This window comes from Geotrypetes seraphini, chromosome 3, assembly GCF_902459505.1.
Source record: "Geotrypetes seraphini chromosome 3, aGeoSer1.1, whole genome shotgun sequence".
NCBI classification, from domain to species: domain Eukaryota; kingdom Metazoa; phylum Chordata; class Amphibia; order Gymnophiona; family Dermophiidae; genus Geotrypetes; species Geotrypetes seraphini.
Genome location: NC_047086.1, coordinates 79,367,711 through 79,392,707, shown reverse-complemented (window position 1 = coordinate 79,392,707; position 24,997 = coordinate 79,367,711). Strand labels below are relative to the sequence as shown.

Below are 24,997 nucleotides of genomic sequence, written 5' to 3'. Positions count from 1 at the left end.
CAGGTGATTCTATAACTTTGTTGTGTTACATTTATGCGCAAAATTTTCTGGCAGGGTCAGAGCCGTCATAATCTTACTTTCTGGTCACTGAATGAGTGCTGATTGGCTCAGGCACTGACAAGAAAATAAGGCTTGACAGCTTAGACACCCCTCTCCCCGCAGATAAAAAAAAGATCCCCAATCCCTCCTGATACTGACTCACAGGGAGATTTAACTTTAGATGATATGGGTGATGGCTGGAGAAATGCAATAGGGTATTACGAGCTGCTGGTTTCCTGAATAACTGTGTAGTTAAGCGGAAATTTTCCTTAATTATTTTCATATCTAAAAATTCTATTTTTTCAGTACTATACGATGGAATGAATTATAGACGGGGGTCTCTAGTATTTATCCAACTCAGAAAATCTAGAAGATCTTGTTCAGGGCCCTCCCATAAAAAGAAAACATCATCTAAAAACCTCTTCCATAAAGGAATATGTTGGAAATAACCCGACTAATATATCTCTCTATCCTCAAACTCTCCCACATATAGCGTGGTCACCGACGGGGCTAACGTTGCCCCCATCGCAACCCCCTGGATTTGCTGGTAATACGTCCCTTCAAATTCAAAGTAATTTCTCTCTATCACCCACTGCGCTAAATGTATCAGGAACTCCTGCCCATATTTGAGAGGGGCATCGTGGATCGCCTTGGCCGGAGGAGTTGGGCTCCCTCCTGTCGGTATTGTTTCAGGGTTCGGGGTGGATCACAATTGTGATCTCCCCCCTTCCCCCCGAACTTCCGTGAACCATGGCAAGAAAGTTTGGGCATCTCTCCTGCCACGGGTCACAGCAGTTTTTTTTTTTTTGGGGGGGGGGATATCTAAAACCAGCTTAGACCTTTGCCCTGCCTCTAAATGCCTAGAGCGAAAAGAGGCATTTTTAGAGGAGGGGAAAGGGTGGGAGGTGGGCCAACCTAGACTTAGGGCTCCTTTTACAAAGGTGTATTAGGGCTTTAACGCGCAGAATAGCATGCGCTGAATTGCCACGCGTGCTAGACCTTAACGCTAGGATTGAGCTGGCGTTAGTTCTAGAAGTGTAGCGCGGGTTTAGTGCGCAGTAATTTCATGCATGCGCTAATTTCTTTAGCGCACCTTAGTAAAAGGAGCCCTTAGTCGTACAGCAAGTATAACCAAAAACTTGAGCAGGTTGCCCAGTCGGAACTTATACGTTTTGACTTAGATCAAGTCACAACAGGTATAAGTTCTGAATAGGGGATGCTGAGCTGATCGTGGCTGCCATGATCAGCTCAGTAGCCCCAGCAACATGCTCACCCCCCACTACAAGGATCGTGACAGGAGAGATGGCTCATTTTTCCCCTCGAACTGCTGCGATCCACAGCAGGAGAGATACCCAATCTCTCCTGCCGTGATTGCAATCCACCCTCAAACCCCGAAACAATACCGGCAGGAAGGAGGCCAGCCCCTCCTGCCAAGATGATCCATGACCTGCGACCCCCCTCTCAAATACGGGAAGGAGGGATCCCAGGCCCTCCTGCCCATGATGCACCCCCTACCCCCCTAAAATACAGGCAAGAGGGATCCCAGGCCCTTCTGCCCATGATGCACCCCCCATGACCACCCCCCTGAACCCCCGATTGCCCCCTCAAATCCCCAAACCTCTTAACCTCACGATACCCTGATACCCCCCACCCCTGATACCCCCTTTAACTTACATGAAGTTGGCCAGACGGACGTGTCCCAAGCCTGTCTGCCCATCAGGCCCGCCATCCGCCCCCATCAACACTCCACATAATTTGAACTGAATAACGGCAGGAGAGATGCCTACTCCCTCCTGCATTTGGGGTCTCCTTCTCCTTCAGATGACCCCCAACACCCTGCCCCTACGATGACTTCCTATACCTTGAAGAAAATGGCCGGCAGGAGGGATGTGTACAACTGGCAGGCCCAACTCTTTAAAATGGCTGGTCTTCCCCTTCCCGGTGCATCCTGAGATGCACCTTGAGTGGCCAAAGGCACTGGTTGGCCTAGATGCCTAAGGAACCTCCTATGGGAGAGGTCTTAGGCATCTGGGCCAATCAGAGCCTTAGGCCCTGCCCCAGTGCATCCCAGGATGCACCATGAAGGGGAAGGTCTGCCATTTTGAAGTGGCGGGTCTGCCAGCAGGAGGGAGTAAGTATCCTTTCATCCGGCCTTTCTTTGAAAAAGATACGGGATATAGGAGTGGGCTTAGGGGTCGGGGTTGGGGATCTGGAGGTTTGGAGGTGCTGGGGTGGGGTTCTGCATGTTTGGGGGATGTCAGGGGTCTTAAGGTTCAGGGGTGTTGATGATTGGGAGGTGTTGGAGGTTCAAGTGCCCCAAAGGAGGGGCCTTAGGCACTTGGGCCAACCAGAATTCCAGTTGGCCTAGGAATTCCAGTTGGCCAACTGGAATTCCAGTTGGCCCAGGTGCCTAAGGCCCCTGCTATGGGTGGGGCCTTAGGCGCCTGGCCAAATCAGGCCCTAGGCCTGCCATTTGGAGGATGGTGGGCTGCTGGATGGATGGGCTTGGGACCCGTCTGGCCAACTTCATGTAAGTTTAGGGGGGTTGTAGGGAGTATGGGGTGTCAGGGGTTTTGCGGGGTTAGGGGGGGTTCTGAGGTCCGAGAGGGACTATTGGGGTTCGGGGGCAGGAGGGCCTGGAATCCCTCCTGCCCATATTTGAGAGGGGCGTCGTGGATCGCCTTGGCCGGAGGAGTTTGGCTCCCTCCTGTCGGTATTGTTTCAGGGTTCGGGGTGGATCACAATCGCGATCTCCCCCCCTCCCCCCGAACTTCCGTGAACCGTGGCAGGAAAGTTTGGGCATCTCTCCTGCCACGGGTCACAGCAGTTTGGGGGGGATTGCAATCGCGGCAAGTGAGATGAGGTATCTCTTCTGCCGCGATCGTTGCCAGAGGGAGGGGGAATTCTGTAACCAGTGTTATTTTTGACAGACACCGGTTACAGAATCCAGCTTTTAGGCGAAGGACTGGCCCCTCCTTTGCTTAATATGTCTTGTTTTGGGCGTTTGGGATTTGGGCAATTTTTTGGTTGATAATGTGTTCTATGTTTTGATGTAGTGGTGATCTGGGCGATTAAACTGCTGAACGTAGAGCTAGGCCATTCTCAGAATAAAAACTCATTTTGGATGATTTTTTTTGAGAATAGATGTTTACACTGCTGCTACTTTCAGCGTTTAGGGCCAGGCCAAAAGGGGACTTAGACGTTTTTTTGATTATGCCCCTCTTAGGCTATAAGTGGTATAAAACCCTACTTTTCAAAAAATTTATCCAGATATCTTAACCCAACCCTTCCCCCTCCTCCTAGATAAATTCTCCCCCAAAACCTCCACTTAAATAATCTCTTCCTCCCCAAAACACCAACCAAGTATTCAGATCCTTGAAATGTAACATAATTTTATTTGTACTCTAACTGTAATCTATTTGTTATATCACACAGTAACGTACAGTCAATTTAATATCCAATTTGCAAGTTCTTCCGGAATTAATCCAGGTACCTCTCCTCCCTTGTAACCAAAAATAACCCAAACCCCAAAACTGTCGTAACTTCACTGGAAATGTCCAGTTAGCTCTTTTGTAATCCGCCTTGAACTGCAAGGTATAGGCGGAATAGAAGTCCCTAATGTAATGTAATGTAATGTAAATACTTAAATAAATAAATGGAATAGTCTGAAGAAAGGAAAACAGAAAGTTAAAATATTAACAACAAAAAAGTAGCCTTACCTATACAAGTTTTTGCATCTTCAGCAAGGTCATATGGATCTGTACATAAACACTCATAGCTGCCTATGGTATTCTTGCATGCAGCAGAAGCATGGCATGGTGGATTCAGTGGATCTTCACATTCATTAATGTCTGTAAAGTAAAGATATTCCATAAGTATTGAATATTTCTATCAGTTCTTGTTTCCTGATACAATCAGTGATGCATTATTTCTTAAATGTACAGCACCTTCTTGCAGTACCAATTTAGAGTGTGGCGCAGTGGTTAAAAATACAGCTTCAGCACCCTGGGGTTGTATTGTATACTTGGTGGAAGATGGTAAAATGAATAAAGAATTGGAAAAAAAACCCACAAAACCCCACGCTGCTCCTTGTGACCTGGGCAAGTCACTTAATCCCCTTATTGCCTCAGGTACATCAGAAAGATTGTGAGCCCACGGGGACAGACAGGGAAAAATGCTTGAGTACCTGAATAAACCCATGTAAACCATTCTAAGCTTTCCTGGGAGAACGGTATAGAAAACTGAATAAATAAATACTGCAAGAATTACAAGAGAGAGTTTTGATTGTCTCTGAGTTTTATCAAAGCTTCATTATGATATTTATTAAACTTAATAAACTGCATTTCTTAGGGGCAAAACAAAATGGTGTACAAAATTCTATTAAAAAAGAAGATATAAAAAAGGAACACTAATTCACATGCCCGATAGAAAGAGGAGTATAGGAGGAGTCAAGGTAGAGAGAATGCCAGTTCTAGATCCTGCTAAAAGCCTGAGAGAAGAGGGGGGATTTCAAGGCCACCTTAAAATTGACAAGTGATGCCTTGAGCTGGATAGGAGGAAGCAAGTTCCATAAGGTGGGGGGCCAATTGGAAATGGCAATTTATCTGGTTGATTAATGGGAAGCCATAGATGGAGGAGCTATGAAAAGATGGAAGGTGTTTGCAGAGCAGAAGAGAAGGGCAGATGATAGGAGGTGATGAGGGAAGATTGGTAGTAAGTTTAGCCTATCCAGAGCCCTTTGTATGCTAGGACTAAGATTTTAAATTGGATTTGGTAATTAACGAGAAGCCAGGGGTGCTGGTAGAGAAGAAGGAGGTGCATTAAACTTGTTTGTTTGACAAAGGAGACAGATAGTGGTATATTGGACTGATTGTAACCATTTGAGATGATCAAGAGGAAGACCTGCACAGACAGAACTGTTTGGACCTGGGGGGGGGGGGGGGTGTCAAAGAATGCATGGGTTAGCAGAGCGCCCAGAAACAGATCTAAACATGGGAAAATGTATGGTTCAGAAGAAAGGGAATTATCAAGATGAACACTTAGGTATTTGAATGATGAAATAAGATGTATTGGGATACTGGCCAGGGGTGGGAGCAACCATGAAGCTGCATTTTAAGCCAGTGATCCAGCAAGCAATTGTTTTCAAGGAGTTAAGAATGGAAACTGAAGACAAAGCTGAATCAGAGACAGATCTGGAGTTGTGCAGTGTAATGGTACAAGCAAAATAATATTATCAATATAAAAGTAAGCATAAAATTCCCTGGTCTTGTACTTATGAAGACAGCAGGTGGGTTTAGGAAAATATTGAAAAAAAGGGGTATGAGGATGGAATCTTGAATATTGTACAGTGGAGAAAATGAGCTGGGGAAGAAACAGAGTAGAGACAGAGAATATTTGATCATGAAAGAAAGCAATGAACCATTTTAGCACTGTACCAGAAAGCTCATGTAATGAGAAGTTCATGGTTGTCAAGATCAAAAGCAGAATATAGGTTGAGTGAAATCCCTAGGATGATTCTATCTTTGTCGAGGATGGGGTACCAGTCACTTAAGAGGTTGGTTAACATGGTTTCATGCTATGTCCAGGATGAAGCCTTTATTTCTGTGTATGAAGGATATTAGCCTTTTCAGCAGAATGAAGAAATTGAAAAAAAATAACTTTCTATTAATTTGGTGAGAATGAAGAGCTTTAAAATAGAGTTGTAGTTGAACAGAACTAAGGGATTCTTTTTCAGAATAGGGCAGACCAAAGTGAGATTTCAAATAGGAAGAATCTTGCCAGATTGAAGACTGAAGTTCAAAATAGAAGATATATAAAGAAAAAGCCCAAATGATGAGGTTTTAACCAACTGGAAAGTAAAGGGTCAAGGGAATAACTAGTGGGTTTGGAGGAAGCCAAAATTCTGGAAAGGGCAGATTTATAGATAAAATTGAAAGAGGACCTAGAGTGGCCTCATAGAACAAGGGCCAAAGGGGAAGAAATGGTGTTAAATCCTGCAATGGGGATGGTAAATGGCTATGAGAAAAACAGAGTTTGAATGGGTAGAAGTGGGAGACAAAGTAAGAGGGAAAGGATTAGAGTGGGAAAAAATGGATTTGTGCAAGTTTGCAATTGTGGTGGTGAAATAAGATATAAGAGTCAGAAGTAGGAGTGGACGGAATGAAAAACTTTGGGGTTCCAGGTTTAAGGTCAGAAATGATTGAAAAGGGGAGATCAAAATGTCTGACATCATGTGAATAAATCCAATATCAAATTCCAAGCTTCCAACCTTTAGAATATTCTTTCTATGTTACTCCTTTAAATCCTTAACTGATGTTGCTACTTCTGTTTTAGCCATAGACCTCAGAAACACCCCTCCTCCGTCCCATAAAGGTTATGATCTCATAACGGGGAGATTCATGTGTAACCTCCTCATTGGTCAATTGTGTTGCTGCTGAACTGTTTGTGCCAAGGGAATCTCCCTGCCATGATCAACTGAGCTGCAGTGGCAGCGACTCCCCCCCCTCTCCGACACAGTCCAAGGCAGGAGGAATGTCCAATTCCTCCTATTGCCACCCCCCTGCTTGAAGTCCCCCAGCCAGAGGGATGCCCACTCCCTCCTGCTGGAACCGCTGAAACAACTCCCTCAACCGCAATAGGCAGGAAGGATGCCCATTCCCTCCTGCCAGCAGGCCCACTTGCAAACCCATGACTACCCCAATCTACAACCCCCAAGACTTGAACCCCATTACCCTGGCACCCCCTCAAGACCTAATCCCCCCACCCCAGCACTCCAATACTCCTCCATACCTTTTGTAGTACAGTGGGCCAGAGGGATGCCTACTCCCTCCGGCTGCTTGGCTGCCTCTTCACAATGGTGGGCCTTTCCCTTTTTGGTGCATCTTAGGATGCACCAGGGAAGGGCCTAAGGCCCTGATTGGCCCAGGAGTCTGATGTCAGTGAGAGTTTCGGTAAGGGAGTGTGTGGCAGGGAAAAGGTAAGTAAGTTTGTAAGAGATGAAGCATGAGGTCAGTATCAAGGTGGACAGGTTATGAACAAGTAGATGAGGAGATCTCTGTTATGGGAAGAGAGTCCAAGAAAAGGACCATAGACCTCCCTCTCTCTTCAAGCTTTTGGATCTTGAACAGTTAGAGGGAAGACAACAATACATAAATGGCTCTTCCCATGGTGTAGGCATGTCTCAATCAGGTAGAAGAGAATGGGGTGAGTAGTTTGAATGATGCTGTGGGTCAAAGGGACTTTAAAGTAGATTGACCAACAGTTAAGAAGGGAAATAGTTAAGTGACGGGAGGGGCATGACGTTTGCGGTGTACACAGGATCAGATATTGTAGTTTTTCAGAGGGAACACAAGGTCAAATGGCCTGGGGATGATGGCTCCTCCATACTGAATAGAAAAGACAGTTATCCTGGTGAGCAATGTGGAACAAAAGTTCTAAGGAGACCTAGAAAGGAAAAAGGGAGTAAAAGTTAAAGAGTTGAGGAAAAGCAAAGAAATTATATAATAACTGGCTTAATAAACAACTGCTTCTCTTTGCATTATCACATCTATTAACAGCTAATGATTTTGCACCTTTCTTTAATGAGAAGGTAATTATTGTGGCAGCTAGTTCACAGAAAATGTCTGCAAATAGATTTCCAGAGCAGGTGAATAGTTATTCAGATAATACTTTATTACAATGCAACAAAGACAGTTTTACTCTAATGCCCAACAGGACAAACTCCCCAAAGTCTCTTCACAATGCCATCTTGGCCACTCCCTCAAGAATGGTAGATTTAAAGAAGTACAGTCTGCTATAGTAAGAGGCATAAAATCCATATTGAAATGCAGAAATAGCTTATAAAATTATGCTCTAAATAAAATAAGGGTTTGGGAATGTCTTAAGTACTTATGGTTTATTAGATTTCCCCTTTTCTTACACAGTATTTTTACCTGATTCGGTCTTGAACTAAAATCATATAACAAGTGAATGCTGATGAAATAGTTATTTCATTAAATATGAAATTGTGGAAATTGTTAGCCACTATTATCTTTGACAAAACACTTTAAAGTAAATCATGTTTTATTGATGCACAATCAGTAATTACACTAGACAAAACAATGGTTCAACAAGATCGAGAATACCAAGAGTACAACAAACAGGTTTTTCAAAGAAAGCCCAACTCCCCCCCCCACCCACCCGCTCCCAAATGCAAACACATCCCTCATCCCAGAAACCCCCCCTACCCTGGGAACCCCTATCCAGTACCCCGAAGATAGCAAAAGAGGAAAAAAAAAAAAAAAGGAAAAGCAGAGAGACTGCTGAGCCAGCTATTTTCTTATGCCGCTCAGCAAACACCAAAGAAAATAACCCTTCCCCAACCCCCACACACAGAATCGACCACCCTACCATTCTACGCATGGTTAACAATCACCCAACCATCCATACCAACCATCCACACTCATCCAAACAACACACCAACCAACCCGGGGAAGCAGTATCAGCAGCTAAAACGAGTTTAAGACCAGACTTCTGGCCCTAAGGGAAAGCGATTGAATATAGGCATCCCAGATCTGCAAAAAGACTTTTTTCCGCTTGAACGACAAGCGGGCATAGCATTGCTCCAAGAGCATCAAAGTGTGAAAGCGATTCCTCCAAGCCCAGTAAGCAGGTGCGGTCGCTTGCATCCAGACACTAAGTATGATCTTCTTACCTATAACAGCAGCCTTCCAGATCAACATCTGATGTCCCCGATCAGACACCCTCAAAGATTCATACCGATCCAGAAGCAAGCCCACCGGAGACATCAGAAGAGATTGACCAAAAAGCCGTTCCAAAAAACGGAGCACAGCCCTCCAAAAAACTTTCACACGAGGGCACTCTCAAAATGCATGAAAAAAGAATTACAGCCCTGTTGACACTTAGGGTAGGTCGGGGAAGAAATACCCCCAACTTTATGCACCCGCTCTTGGGAAAAATATGCTCGATAGAGCACTCAAAATTGACATTCCCTCAGTTTGGCGCTAATAGAAATAGAGGAAATGCAATTAATAAGGGAAGGGAAATTCTGAGATTCGACAGGTATACCCAGATCTCTCCCCCAGCGATGCCCCAAAGCTTCATAGGACTTCCGAGGAGAGAGGCATCGTAGAGTGCCACGCAACACAGACACCGTCAGGCCACTATCATGAAACTGAGCAAAAAAGAGATGAAAATGGTGGCCCAAGCGAAACCGTAGGCCCGGAGGAACCAATGACTTCACATAATGATGAATTTGTTTATAGGCAAATAAACCCCCCAACCCCAAAAAATACCCTCCTTCCCCAAAAATACCCTCCTCCCCTTTTACAAAACCCACGATAGCAGTTTTTAGTGTAGGCCAGTGCACTGAAAGCTCTGCGCTGTTCCTGATGCTCATTGGAACTCTATGAGTGTTGGGAGCAGTGCAGAGCATTCAGCATGCTGGCCTATGCTAAAAACTGTGATCGCGGTTTTATTAAAGGGGGGATAAGATATAAGTTAGAATCTGACTTATGCGTAAACATGTTGCCTACCTTCACAAACTGGAGGTTGAAAACTCCATTTGCCATTTGAACAGGTTAACTGCTCCTGTCCTTGTAATTCATAACCATGATGACATGAATAAACTGCTATATCTTTCCCACCTTCTGAACAAAGTATAAAGTCACCATTGGCCACTCTCTTTGGAAGATCACAACTGCCAACTAGAAACAAAGAACAAAATGAAAAGTTAAAAACAAACAAAAAAGAACCCCAAACAAACCTCCTTCAAAAAATATGCAAATTTACAGTATTAGATTTTTTTTAAATATATATCTTTATTAAATTTTCCAACTACAATTGTGCATACAAATAATTATCTGTTAGAATTCTATGATAGAATTCTGAAAGGGAGCTAATCAACAATTTAAGCTCTCCTTTCTAGTTTCAAAGCTATGTCAGCTTTGTAACATCTGAGGCGTTTTCCCCATTGTGCTGTACTGGCTTGAACTTAAGAGGGGTGAAGGTATTGAGCGTGTTTCACCAGTGTGTATTTTTTTTTTTTTTTTTAGTTCAATAGTTTTTATTGAATATTATAAGAAATTTACAGAAAGCAGTTCAAACACACAAAATCTGAATAAGACACAATGGTATAGAAAAAGTCCATATCTATAATCATTTACTTACAACCAGATTAATAAAAAGAATCTAGGGTATGTGTAACTGCTATTAGAAGATATATGGAAGGCAGAAAAGCAGGGAGAGTGAAATAAGAGAGAGGGAAAGAAAGAGGGAGAAAAAGTGTGTATTTAAAATGGAAACTTTGGTTTATTTTGTTTGACTACAAATAATTACATATATTACAAGAAAAGCACAATAAACTTACATAAGCAATTATTTTCCCCCACCCTCCCACCTATTAATCAAGAAAGTGAATATCCACAAGAAACTATATAAAAATTCCCCAAAACAATTCCACTACAAACCCCACCCTGGATGTGTATGTTTAAAGGTCAAAAAAATAAAGCCAGTTATCATTCCTTAGAAAATTTGGGGCTCCTTTTATCAAGGTGCGGTAGGCGGTTAACACGCGGAATACCGTGCGTTCAACCGCCTGCCGCGCTAGTCGCTATCGCCTCCATTGACGAGGCGTTAGTTTTTAGGCTTGCCGCGGGGGTTAGCGCGAGATGAAATGTCCGACGCGCTAACCCCCGTAGTGCGCCTTGATAAAAGGAGCCCTTAGTCAACGGCTCCCCAACATCTGTATCTTCCCTGCTGTATAGCCATCAGATGTTTAGCAACAGCACCTAAGAGCCTTATCCATAATCTCCGGTTCTTAAGAGATATATTTCACAGTTCTATTAGGTCCACTTTCAGCTTATTTTTATAAATGTCTATTTTTCTTGCTATTGCATTTTTCTTGAACTTTACACTAATATCAAAACTAAGGAGTTTCTGTAACTTTTTCAATTTCACTTTTCCATCTAAGGCAGTGGTTTCAAACTCAAACCCTTTGCAGGGCCACATTTGGGGATTCGTAGATACTTGGAGGGCCTCAGAAAAAAATAGTTAATGTCTTATTAAAGAAATGACAATTTTGCATGAAGTAAATCTCTTTATATTTTATGAATCTTTCCTTTTGGCTGTCTTAATAATAGTATTATAATTTATAGCTAAAGAGACATATGATTAAGAAACTGTTTTATTTTACTTTTGTGATTATGATAAACATTCCGAAGGCCTCAAAATAGTACCTGGCGGGCCGCATGTGGCCATGAGTTTGAGGCCACTGATCTAAGGGAAGAAGTTATCAGGTGTGATAAAAGACGAGCTTTTACTGCATCTTGATTTCCCACAGTACTGCAGGCTGCTAACTCCCATAGTAAATGCAAGTCTCCTCACAAGCAGCATTATTCCATTGATCCAGAAGCATCAGGTTGCAAAGTCACAGCCTGATGATCCTGGGCTGCTGCTTACAGAGACTGGAATCATAAATTTAACAGGTGGTTAGAAGCTCCCTCCTCCCCCCTCCCCCCCCCCCGCCACATAAGTCATAAGCCCCTTGACAACTTCTCCAAATCAAGTACCCTTCCATGAGATACAGTATGTTCATGAGATATATAATGGAGATATTAGGAATGGCTGCAGAACATGTTTCTCCTATTGTAAGGGCTTATTATCTTCCTGCCTTTAAGAAACAAGAGGAATAGGCATGAGCAGAAACTGAGATGGATACTCTGGAGGTATCTAATATACTAAAGTATTCAGAACAAAAGAGAATAATAACAGCCTCTATGGTGGTAACTTTTGCCTTAGGGCCTCTTCTATCAAACTGCGCTAGCAGTTTTTAGTGCAGAGAGCTGTGCTGAATGGCCAATGCTGCTCCTGATGCTCATAGGAACTCTATGAGTTTTGGAAGCAGCGTGGGCCATTAAGCGCGGCTCACCGCACTACAAAGTGCTAGCACAGTTTGATAGAAGAGGACCTTAATCTCTGTTAAAGAGTGGTTGCTTAGAATATTTTTTCACCATTTAGGTAAGAAGTTTCTTGATTTGAACATTAATGTATTTCCTGATGTCTCAAGAGAGGCACAAAAATAGAGGAAACAATTTCATTTGTTAAAACCTGGAGTGTTGAAGTTAGGAGCATTGTGATTTTTGAAATTTCCTTGTAAATGTTTTGTGAAGTATAAATCTATATAAGAACATAAGAATTGCCGCTGCTGGGTCAGACCAGTGGTCCATCGTGCCCAGCAGTCCGCTCACGCGGCGGCCCTCTGATCAAAGACCAGCACCCTAACTGAGACTAGCCCTACCTGCGTACGTTCCGGTTCAGCAGGAACTTGTCTAACTTTGTCTTGAATCCCTGGAGGGTGTTCTCCCCTATGACAGACTCCGGAAGAGCGTTCCAGTTTTCTACCACTCTCTGGGTGAAGAAAAACTTCCTTATGTTCGTATGGAATCTATCCCCTTTCAATTTTAGAGAGTGCCCTCTTGTTCTTCCTACCTTGGAGAGGGTGAACAACTTGTCTTTATCTACTAAGTCTATTCCCTTCATTACCTTGAATGTTTCAATCATATCCCCTCTCAATCTCCTCTGTTCGAGGAAGAAGAGGCCCAGTTTCTCTAATCTTTCACTGTACGGCAACTCCTCCAACCCTTTAACAATCTTAGTCGCTCTTCTCTAGACCCTTTCGAATAGTACCATGTCCTTCTTCATGTACAGCAACCAGTGCTGGATGCAGTACTCCAGGTGAGGGCGCACCATAGCCCGGTACAGCGGCATGATAACCTTCTCCGATCTGTTCATGATCCCCTTCTTTATCATTCCTAGCATTCTGTTCGCCCTTTTCGCTGCCGCCGCACATTGCGTGGACGGCTTCATCGACTTGTCAATCAGAACTCCCAAGTCCCTTTCCTGGGAGGTCTCTCCAAGTACCGCCCTGGAAAGGGGCATCTGCACATACGCGGTTGCTGTCGGGGGGCAGGGCTGGGAGGCAGAACGGGGCCTGACACAGGTGGAATAGGCAGAACTGGGCTAGACTGGGGGTGTGGCCATGGGTCTGGATTTTCCTTCGGGAAAATCTGGTAACCTTATCTAAAGTGCTCCTGCCACCATATGTCCTCAGCTGGCCTACTACAAAGACTTAAAACTATGAGTAGCATTGTGACCCTGGAAGCATTTCCAAGCCCATTGCCATCGAGGGTTCCATGGTCTGCTTTCAAACCCAAAATTATAACCTGAATTGCATAATAGTAAGTAGTACTCACAGTGTAAAGTAAGCGAAAAGTCTCACCTGAGAAGAAAAATGTTTTGCTTCCATCAACCAGGTTTTTAGAGGGAACTATACCCGACACCAGTCCAGTAGCCACATTTTGCACCAGCTGAGGCAGCTGATAGTCCAGTGTTATTGAAGTACAATAATTCAAGGTGATACAAACTATGCTTTTTTTGTACATCGCTTCTGTTGTAAGGGGTTTATAAATCTTTTACATAAAATAAATAAATAAATACTATCACTTTTGGGTTCTTTTACTAAATTGTGATTTAAAAAAGGCCTTAGTGCACCTTTATGCAAGTCTTTCTTGCATGCTAAGACCATGTTTACCATGATTGTCTTTTTTCCTTTTTTTTTTTTTTTGGGGGGGGGAGCATTAACTAACTGCCATGTTCTAAAGTTGTCATTAGTAAGTAACTATTTCTTAAAATTACCAAGTGAGCACTTACCATAACCCAGGAGCATTAAGGGCTCCTGTGGTATCCTTGTACTATCTAGCACAGTACTCTATTATTTGCTGCATTAGGCTCACATTAGCACCTAACACAGCTTAGTAAAAGGACCCCTTCATTTGTAATCTTACCTTGATCATACCTTTCCTTCCAAGCTTCCAGATTGATCCCAGGTATTTGATCACATAGCAAAAAGTCTTGCGGGTACTTGCTCAGCTGAAAAGCATCAGCTGGCGTGTGAGCAAGGCCTGTATTTTCACATATTACACGAGAAAGAGAATGTTTTTCAAGTTCATGCCTTTGTGCTTTAGTAAAAATAGGTCTGTTTTCCCACCAAAACCTGGAACAATTAGAAGAAAATAGAAAGCAGAATTACTTAATTTAAAATAGATGGTTTACCATAGAAGCAGTTCTAGAACAATTGTATGGCATTTGCATATGTAACTGTGAAGGAAATTACCTGGAAATAATCCCACATATGTATGTGTGTGTGTAAGTGGTTTTTACTACTGTATTTAAGAAGAACTGCTATACTTGTAATATTGGCGTTTATCATCTGGACTCATCTGGAGGAGTGTGTGGCGCAGTGGTTGGATCTACAGCCTCAGCACCCTGGGGTTGTGGGTTCAAACCCCGCGCTGCTCCTTGTGACCCTGGGCAAGTCACTTAATCCTCCATAGCCTTAGGTACGTTAGATAGATTGTGAGCCCACCGGGACAGAGAGGGAAAATGCTTGAGTACCTGATTGTAAAAACCGCTTAGATAACCTTGATAGGCGGTATATAAAATCCTAATAAACTTGAAACTTGATATTGTTAACATCAGTAATAAATCTCAAAGGGAAGCCTCAGCCCCACCACTCCACCGCAAATTTCACCACATAAAAAGCAGAACAAAGAAAAGTTTACTATCAAGAAGGTGACAGCCAATGATGAGGCGCCACGTAAGGCTTCCCGCCATTTGAAAAGCGGCTGTGCGGTGGAGTGGTGGGGCTGAGGCTTCCCTTTGAGATTTATTACTGATGTTAACAATAGAGTCCAGATGATAAACGCCTATATGAGATAGTACTTGACTTTAAGGAACATTCTAACTTATGCCACAGTTTATTTGGGATACTTGTAATATTGAGCAGTAACTGACCTGAATTTCAGCTGAATATGCTGCAGTTATATCTTTCTCTGTTATTTGGTGATCTCAGATCCTTGTTCTGTTTTATGGACTAGCTTGTAATGTCCTTGAATAAAGTATTTTATTTAATTGATTGAGCATTTTCTAACTTACGCTGGGTTTTACTAGACAGCACTAGAGGTTTTTGCAGCACGGACTGGCAAGGTAAATGCTCCGATGTGTATAGAAATTCTATGAGCGTTGGAGCATTTGCCTCACTGGCCCGCGCTTAAAACCTCTAGCGCTGTTTAATAAAAGGAGCCCTTAAACAGCTCAAGAGTCCACTATGCACAGAATATAGAGACTGGACTTGAGACATCCGGGAGTTTAGCTATCAACATGGGTTACCGTTAAGACATGTTATTTTATCGTTAATTTATCCACTTTTATACAATGAGGTCTGGGGCTCCTTTTACTAAGGTGCGCTAGCGTTTTTAGTGTACGCAGGATTTTAGCATGCGCTAAACCCGCGCTACGCTTCTGGAACTAACGCCAGCTCAATGCTGGCATTAAGGTCTAGCGCACGCAGCAATTCAGCGCGTTACAGCCCTAACGCACCTTTGTAAAAGGAGCCCCATGTTACTAATAACTGGGGTTAACACTAAAATAACATGTTTTAATGGTAGCTCACATTGATAAATCCTTCCCCCCCCCAGGCCAAGATGTGCTCAGTTTCACTGGTGTTTTAGAAAAGGATCTTTTGATGCATAGCATTTACTTTTTTTTCAGTTTGAATTTTTTTTATTGAAATGTTAAGATTAGTACATAACATAGCATATTCACAAGTGATACTAAACCAATATAGCCAGATGCTAAGAACATGAGAGAATCTACCAGGATTATATATGATGATGTATATCATAATGAATTATTTAGTGATGAAACAGAAATATAGAAAATACTTCCCTAATATTAAACTATATTTGTACGTGTACATGAACTATCAAATAAATGATTGTACCATTATACACTTATCCTCAAATGAGTTTAAACCAAATGTATATATATATATATATATATATATATATAAATAATATAAGCAAAACATTAGGAAACAAAGAGGGGTCTAGAAATGCAAATATGGGAAAGAATGTTTCTTTGAATTTCCAGTGATGGCCAAATTTTTCTGCTAATCTATATATCAGATACAAAGAAGACCACCAGAAATAGACATTCAATTTCTCTAAGTTTTTTTCAGTTTCTTAAATGTCTTGAAATATAACACCAAACAAGATATAATATAGACGTTGTTGACCTAAGAGACAGAGCAGGTAAAAATCAAGAAAATAAAATACTACATTCCAATCTACTATAATAAAATGCTAAGTGCGCATGCGCACTCCTACCTGCGTGATCTGTAGGTCCGTGACCGGCAGGCATGCGCATGCGTGCTTAGCTGTGCCAGTGGCCAACAGAGAAATTGAAAAGCGTTGGCCTCCCTGCTCTCCACCTCCTCAAGCCATCGAAGTGACAGTCCTCCATCCAGGAAATATAGCCCTACCAGCCATAAGTTTATTTTTAAGTTAAAAGCCGCGGCAGCGGCGGCTCCTCTCTCTGCGTCGGAGAAGGCTTCTGATGAAGGTGGGGATCGTGAGAGGAGCCACCACGGCACCTTAAAGCTTAAAAATATACTCCGGCAAGGGACTAAGGGAGCCGGCCAGACCGCGGGAAGGGGGTGGCGGCAAGGGACTAAGGGAGCAGGCCAGATCGTGGGAAGGGAAGGGGGGGGTAGGGGGAAATGCTGCTGCTGATGCACAGGGACATGGAGGGGAAGGGAAATACCGCTGCTGCTGTTGCACAGAGAAGTGGAGGGGGAAGGAAATACTGCTGCTGCACAGGGAAGTGGGGTGGGAGGAGGGAAATGCTGCTGCACAGGGAAATGGAGGGGGAGGGAATGCTGCTGCGGTTACTGCACAGGGAAGTGGGGGGAGGGAAATGCTGCTACTGCACAGGGAAGTGGGGTGGGGGAAATGCTGCTGCACAGGGAAATGGAGGGGGAGGGAATGCTGTTGTGGCTGCTGCACAGGGAAGTGTGTGGGGGGGAGAGAAATGCTGCTGCTGCTGCATAGGGGGCAGGGAGAGAGACAGATAGAAAGAAAGATAGACAGACAGCGGGATGGAGGGAAAAAGAAAGAAAAATAGACAGTGGGAGGGAGACAGAAAGAAAGGAAGAAAGACACAGGGGCAGGGAGACAGACAGAAAGACAGACAGACAAAGGAGGCCATGGAGAGAGCCAGACAGAAAGAAAGACAGCGAGAGGGAGAGAGACCGAAAGAAAGACAGACAGACATATATTCTAGCACCCGTTAATGTAACGGGCTTAAATACTCGTTTCTCTATAATCATTAGAACTTGTTTAGTTCTTTCCCAGACTGATGGTCAGTATTCCTGGGTGAAATAACAGTGAAAACAGTAAGTGATTAAGAGTGCCCACATGAGAATTACAGGACCAGCATTTGTCTGTATGAAATAATTTCATCCAAAAGTGTTTAATCAGAGTCCATATTACCAGGGCAGGATTAATTATTCGAGGGCCCCTAGGCACACAAGTACACTGGGCCCCCTGACCCTGTCCTACCCATACCCTGCTCCCTGCCCCGCCCCACCCCCATTTATCTGTTTTCTTATTTACTTCTTTATTTCCACTTGTATTTCTTTCTTTTTTTAAAATTCAAAATATACATAGATTAGCATACCAGTGCACAGTTTTTCTTCTATGCAACCCCAAACATCTCTGAACATAAGAAGCATCATCTCCGGATCAGACCTTCGGTCCATCAAGTCCGGCGATCTGCACACGCGGAGGCCCTGCCAGGTGTACACCTGGCATAATTTTTAGTCACAAGAAAAAAACAAAGAGTAATAGAAAAAATCCCAAAATTTAACTACAAAATATTACTCACCAGAGATGGGTTACACTCCCCCGATAACCATTTCACAAACCAGTGGAGAAAAAGCCTCAAAAATTTCAATGCAGCAGTAAACAACTTCAATACTGTTTAAAGTCCAAGCTGCTTATGTACTATCACTGGCAAAACTCCACCACCACTGAAATGTAATTATCAAAAGGGTAATATACCCATCACTGTGCACAGGAAAAGCAAAAAAAGTTTTACTTAGCTTGGGACCATGGTCTGAAATGTGCTGGTAGAAAATGTCTGGCCAGACTGTAGATGAAAATACCATGGCACCATTTAGATGTACAATCCAGAATCCATGCCCAATCCTCCAACGTGTGCCTTGTTTCGCCTCTCAAAAGGTTCCTCAGGGAATTTATCAGCTGGAAAACTTCACTCCTCTTCCATGCACACCGGGACAAGAAACACCCCTTGCTAAAAAGGAACTGCAGGATCCAACTTCCAGTAGCACTTCCGGGTTACAGTGTCATAGCAACAGCCAAAAAACAGCTGCCATTCGTCCATACAACTGCCATTCATTCTTCAAGCTGTCACTCAGCCAAAGAATGCCACCCACTCCACCCGCTGATTAAGGCCATTAGCCAAATAGTATCCAAAAAGAAAATCCAGCGCTGTTCATGCTGGTACAAAAGCCGATTCAAATTGCCCCTCCGTGGGGTAACAGGAATGTGTTCTAGCACAAAACACACAAAATCATCAAAATCATGCCGTTCTTTGGCACAATGGCGGGTCAGGATGTCAACTTCTTTTTGTGACCGATATTGGACCGGTGTTCAAATAACCGAGTCTTGAAACATGTGGCAGTATGACCAATATAGGTTAACCCGCAAGGGCACGTCATCCCATACACCACTCCTCTTGTTTCACGTTATAAAAGAGCGCAATTTCACCACTCTTCTGCCAGGAACTTGTGCAGCCGTGCCTTCTTGCATGACAAGCTGCATACTTTCCACAACGAAAATGACCCACCTCTCCCTCCTCCTGGACAGTCCAAATGTCAGCCTTGCACAAGATATCATTTAAATTCCTATTACGTGTATAAGCAATCTTACACTCTTGATTCTGAAAACATGCGACTGTTTGCATCATAGGCCAGATGTTCCTGATTTTTCTGCCTAAACTTTGTGCCACTGTAGAAAACTTCATAATACACGGAATAACTTTGTCATCTGAAGCTTGTGTGTGATATTGCAACAGTTGTTCTCTTGGACTGAACCTGGCCCTATGCCAGCATTTCTGTATTACTCTATGTGGATAACCCCTATCTCTATAACGCTGTTTAAGAGATTCCGCTTGTCTCAAAAATTGTTCAATCGAACTACAGAAAAAACTGTAGCGAAAAAACTGACATACAGGCAAATTGTTTTTTAATCCAGCAGGTACATGCTGGTATATTCCAAAAATGTATTCCGGTCAGAAGGTTTCAAAAATACTGATGTGGAAAACCTGGATGGAAGGATGACAGCTGTTCAAAAAACCCCAAAATGCGTCTAATTCCGGCTTGGTAGAATCCCATATAAAGAAGATATCATCAATAAACCGCTTCCACATTTGAACATGGGCAAAAAAACTTGATGAATAAATCCAGCGTTGTTCAAAAACAGCCATAAACAAATTGGCAATTCATGGAGTGAACGATGCCCCCATAGCATCTACGTTGTTGATAAAATTTCTCACCAAAATGAAATAATTCCAGGACATAGCAATCCTAGTCAATTTTAACAAAAAATTCCATTGGCACCACATGAGGGCGAACTCTATTATTAAGATGGGAAATTTTATCAACAACACATGGGAGTTGCTATAGGGGCATCGTTTGCTCCGTGAATTGCCAATTTGTTTATGGCTGTTTTTGAACAACACTGGATTTATTCATCAAGTTTTTTTGCCCATGTTCGAATGTGTAAGCGGTTTATTGATGGTATCTTCTTTTTATGGGATTCTACCAAGGCGGAATTAGATGCATTTTGGGGTTTTTTGAACAGCTGTCATCCTTCCATCCAGTTTGACATTAAAATTAACAGCTTGGAGTTGTCATATTTGGATGTAAAGATTTATTTGGAGGGAGTTAGGTTTTCCACATCAGTATTTTGGCTGCCAATCATGTAATGGCGTCATATAGAGAATCGTGCCTCTGGGAAAGATAAATGCTGGAAATATAAGCCAGGGTTTTCAGTCCTACATTTCCGGCGCCTATCTTTGTCATGAATCTTGCTTCTGTAGGCGCTTTAGGCCGCCTAACGCCACTTCCAGAGTTAGCCATGCCCACAGTGGCGTTAGGCGGCCTAAAGGACCTATGGAGTGAAGATTTTATAGGCATTGATAGGCACCTTACTATTTTTCACCATTTTAAATGGAATTTCTTAATTAACTTAGGCACCGGTAGGGTGCCTACCAACACCTTTGTTTAGGTGCTATTTATAGAATTCCCCCTTAAGCATATTTTTAATGGTCCATTTCCATCTCAAGCTGCTAAAATTTGGGATAGCCTCCCTCATTATTTGAGAAATGTTCCTTTCTATGTTCACTCATGTTAAAATATGAAAGTCTTTCTTTTTTTATTGTGCTGAGTTCTTGATATAAATCACTCAAAATTCATGTTTAGATTGGATTCGATTAGATTCTTAGTCCTTATAAGCATTTTTACACTGTCCACAGCTTGTGAATATACATAAGAGTTACTTAATGCCAATTGGCACAGGTTTATAACATTGCATACTTACCAGTCACCTTCCCTTAGTGTTTTCATTTGCTTTCCAATGATGCATGCAAACAATGGACCAGTTCTGGCACCTGGAAGGAAGTTTTCTGCCAGGCCACCAAGCCAAACATCAATATTATTAGGATGTCCATACAAATCCATGAGTTTTTCAACTAAACTATAATTTGATATTGCTGTAGATAGATCCTCTTGAGTCTCCAGCCTTGATAGACCACAAAATTCCCTCCATTCATTGTACCCTACAGAGAAAATATCCAAGTGAAAAAGTAAGCTGTAAAGTTTGTTGTCATCAAAATGCACATTTTCATTGAGATAGTATTGATATGGACTGGCTCATTGGCTCAGGTGGCAAGTTCTGTGCACTGCTTTAAGGAAATCTTATATGATAGAAAGAGTCATAACACTGCTTAAGGATGCCATCTCGTGGTTGGAATTAGAAAGACTATGATTTCAAGCTTCCAGAAGGATAGATTAGAGAAGGTAAGTTAGAAGCTGGTGATATAAAACAGAGGAGTTAATTTGAGGTATTTGGGAATGAAGGCTGATGACATTAGATTCCAGTTCTGTTTCTAACTGATCCCTCCACCCCCCCTTTTACAAAGCCACGTTAGTAACTACTGCAAAACTAAAGCCTCAAAGCCCTTTAAATCTCTTTGGGCTTCAGGGCAGTTACCGCAGCAGCAGCTGCTAGCGTGGCTTTGTAAAAGGGGTGGGGGTTAACTAGAAAAACAAAAAAGCTGGAAGAAGTTGTCGGGTTATTCTCCAGTTGTAGAAAACAATATTTCTAGTAAAATTATTTCATATGACTTATTTCTATAGCAGGGGCTCTCAGCCTAGTCCTTGGGATGCACCCAGTCAGTCAGATTTTTAGAAAATCCATAATGAGATAAACTTGCATGCACTGCCTCTAGTATATGCTAATCTCTCTCATGAATATTCATTGTGGATCTACTGAAAATCTGATTGGCTGGGAGTGTCCTCAGGACTGGATTTAGAACCTTTGTTCTATAGTGTTGTGAAATTCTAGATGAAATTCTAAATTAAGGCATCATTAATAATAAAGAATCATGCTTCTTACATAGTCTAAACCAGTGTTTCTCAACTCGGTCCTAGAGTACCCCTTGCCAGTCAGATTTTCAGGATATCCGCAGTGAATATGCATAAACTTGATTTGCATATACTGCCTCCATTATATGCAAATTTCTTTCATGTATATTCATTGTGGGTATCCTGAAAACATGACTGACAAGGGGGTACTCTAGGACCGAGTTGAGAAACACTGGTTTAAAAGGCAGCAATGTGCGTGACTGGTTGTAAAGTTTGGACTGTCCAATCACATTTGCATGATTTGAATTTGTATTTTAGTTGCATGTAGTATAAAGCTGGCCCTAAGAATTTAAAACTACAATATTCCTAGTTATATTTTATTTCATAATATTTCAAATTATTTATTTAAAGTGACCCCCCCCCGTAAAATTCAAAATACTACATGATATTGGTTGATACTTTCTGATTTACAGTATCTTATAGCATTAATGTTTCAAAAGTGTGAAGATATCTTTTCTAAATGAGAAAAATAGAGACAAGAAATTCTTAAAATGTTTAACACTATGAAACTCATAATCAAAACTTAAACATGTCTAAAAACCCACCCAAATCAGTTCTTGGATGACCTAAAAGACAGGTTGTCCAAGTGCTGATAATTAATCAAACTGATTTTCTGGACATATCGCCGGACTTTTTAGGCCTCTGAATCCCGCTGTGCACCCAGAGCTAAAACGGGCATTTCTGGAAGAGTGGTTAGGGCGAGATGGTGGCCAACCTAGACTCAATCATCCTGAAGGGATAACTGAATGTTTAACTAGACATCCTGGATGAAACAAACATTGTGAGTTAGATGACATAAAAACAGGTATAAATGCCAAAAAGGTATCCAAAGTGGCCAGATAACCATTGCAGAGACAAAGTAAAGACCCCCACACTCCCCCAGTGTTCACTGACCACTCACATACCCACAAAGATCAGAATAAAAAAGTACATACCTGTCTCCAGAAAATCAGCACCTTGTATAGGTACATTTATTGCATACCTACCTGGAAGGCCATGGTCACGTCCTCTTTGTAGGTTTAGTGACGCCAGGTCCATTGAACCGGCATTAGACAATACGAATAGCTTTTCTGTTAGTTCTTCATTCATTATTTGATCTTGCATTTGTAGTTTCGCTGATCCTACCAGAAGACCTCTTATTAAGGGATCTAAACCACCTAAGCATAAAAAGTATAAGAAACAAAACAAAGCAATATGCAGTACTATGGTATATTATAAGTAACTAGTGTTTAAGCCCATTATATTAACGGGTGCTAGAGTAGATGTCTGGCTGGGTTTTTTTTCTTTGTCTCTCTCTCCTTGGACGCTGTCTGTCATTCTTTTTGTCTGTGTCTCTCCCTGGCCCCCTGTCTGTTTGTCTTTCTTTCTGTCTGTCATTCTTTTTTTTTCTCTCTCTCCTTGGCCGCTGTTCATCTGTTGTTGTTTTTTTCTTTCTCTCTCTCCTTAGACACTGGTTGTCTATCTGTCTATCTCTGTCTCTCTTGCACCCTGTCTGTCATTCTTTCTTTCTCTCTCTCTCTCTCTCCTTGGCTACTGTCTTTCTGTCTGTCTGTATTTCTTTCTGTCTGTCATTCTTTCTTTCCCACTCTCCTTGACCGCTGTCTGTCTGTTTTTGGTTTTTTTATTTATTTTTCTCTCTCTCCTTGCATGCTGTCTGTCTGTATGTTTTTTTTCTTTGCCTCATTCTCCTTGGCTGCTTTCTGTCTGTCTCTCTCCCTGGCCCCCTGTCTTTCTTTCTGTATGTCTCTCTGTCTCTCTCTCTGGCCCCCTGCCTGCCTATATTTTTCTGTTATGCCATCCCTGACTGTCTCTCCGTGGCCCCCTTCTGTCTTCCCCCCCCCCCCGAGCAAAGCTGTTTGACCCCAGCATACCCCTCCCCCCAAAGCAGCCTCCTTTCCCTCTCCCTGACTGTCTATCCGTGGCCCCCCTTCTGTTTTCCCCCCCTACTAGAGCAAAGCTATCTGCATCCCAGCACACCCCTCCCCACAAAGCAGCCCCCTTTCACCTGAGTACCGGCACGACACCCTCCAGCCATTCCTAAACCACCCTCAAATTCCTCCAGCACCAACAGCCATCCAAGCAGGCACACGCGCCTCAAGCCACCGCACACCGCCAATGTTATAAGCCACCCTGCACGCCTCAAGCTGCCCCGCATGCCTCAAGCCATCACACGTGCCTCATCAAGCCGCCGAATACGGCCAAGGAGGGACACAGCATGAATCAGGTAGCACAGCCTCCTAAGTGCACATACGCGCTTAAAGGATTATTATAGAGGATGCCTTCTAAGGTGGTAAGTGAATACATATTGATAAAAGTTCCCTGGAGAAAGCGCATAGAGCCATTTCCCTTCATTTGATTCAAGAAAGAATTTGAGCCTTTACAAGATAAATTTTTAAATGAAACTTGCAAGATAGGGGAAAATGATTTTTAAAATTTTTTTTATTGCTTGGCTGACTTTATTCATTTTAGTTTCATGAATGGTGATTTATTGGAATTCATTTATTGATTTTTATTCAGTATGGGGCCCTTATACTAAGCTGCATTAGGTACTGATGCATGCCCATTGTCTAACACAGTTTAAAAGGCAGTTCCGCAGGATGCACCCAGGAGTACTTTAGTAAGTATGAAATGTGTGTCTGCAAACTACCTGCTTAAACATTTTTACACTTTTTTTTTGAAGGAGCATGTTTGGGGGCAGAAAGTAGGTATTCCTGCACTAATCAGTTAGCACAGATAAATTATTGCTAACTAGTTAGCATAGGAATAGCACATGAGCCCTTATGGCCAACAAAATGGGTGGCAGTAAGTGCACATGTGCTAATTTTTTTAATGGCCATGTGCGTACACAAGGGACATTTTATGAAGCAGCAATAAGCACTAACTCATGCTTATGGGCGAACTGGATGGACCATTCAGGTCTTTGTCTGCCATCATTTATTTTGTTACTTTCTAAAATGGCATCAGCAGGTCACGTTCAGGAGCCATGCACTAATCGCGGGCTTGGCGCCCTCCACCCATGTGCAAAAAAGTACATTTAGTTCTTCAGCTTAAGGGGTGTATTTGGGGGTGGAGAGTAGGCATGTCTGGCGGTAACTGGTAGACCAGATTGCGGTCATTTTAGATCCATGCCAAAAGTTGCCTCAGCGCATGGAATACCGATGTGCTAAAAATATCACAGGCCACTTTTTATCACAGCTTAATAAAAGAGCCCCATAGAAAACAGAAAAGCGTGTGGGGGAAAAAAAAACAACTCAAGGAATTTGTTGCCAGAGAATGTGGTGAAATCAGTTAGCTTGATGAAATCAGTTAGCTTGGCGGGGTTTCAAAAAAAGT

General features: G+C 42.6%; 1 protein-coding gene across 1 annotated transcript in view; it reads right to left on the bottom strand.

The window, feature by feature from the left end:
- The window catches only part of TPO (thyroid peroxidase), a 79,244-nt gene that overhangs the window by 9,383 nt on the left and 44,864 nt on the right, over positions 1 to 24,997 (bottom strand). The window contains exons 9-13 of the mRNA XM_033937549.1: positions 22,651 to 22,821; positions 20,559 to 20,796; positions 13,881 to 14,089; positions 9,573 to 9,743; positions 3,759 to 3,890 (exon numbers count right to left, since the gene is read on the bottom strand). Coding sequence (XP_033793440.1) covers positions 3,759 to 3,890; positions 9,573 to 9,743; positions 13,881 to 14,089; positions 20,559 to 20,796; positions 22,651 to 22,821 — 921 coding nt within the window. The remainder of the gene's footprint in view (positions 1 to 3,758; positions 3,891 to 9,572; positions 9,744 to 13,880; positions 14,090 to 20,558; positions 20,797 to 22,650; positions 22,822 to 24,997) is intronic.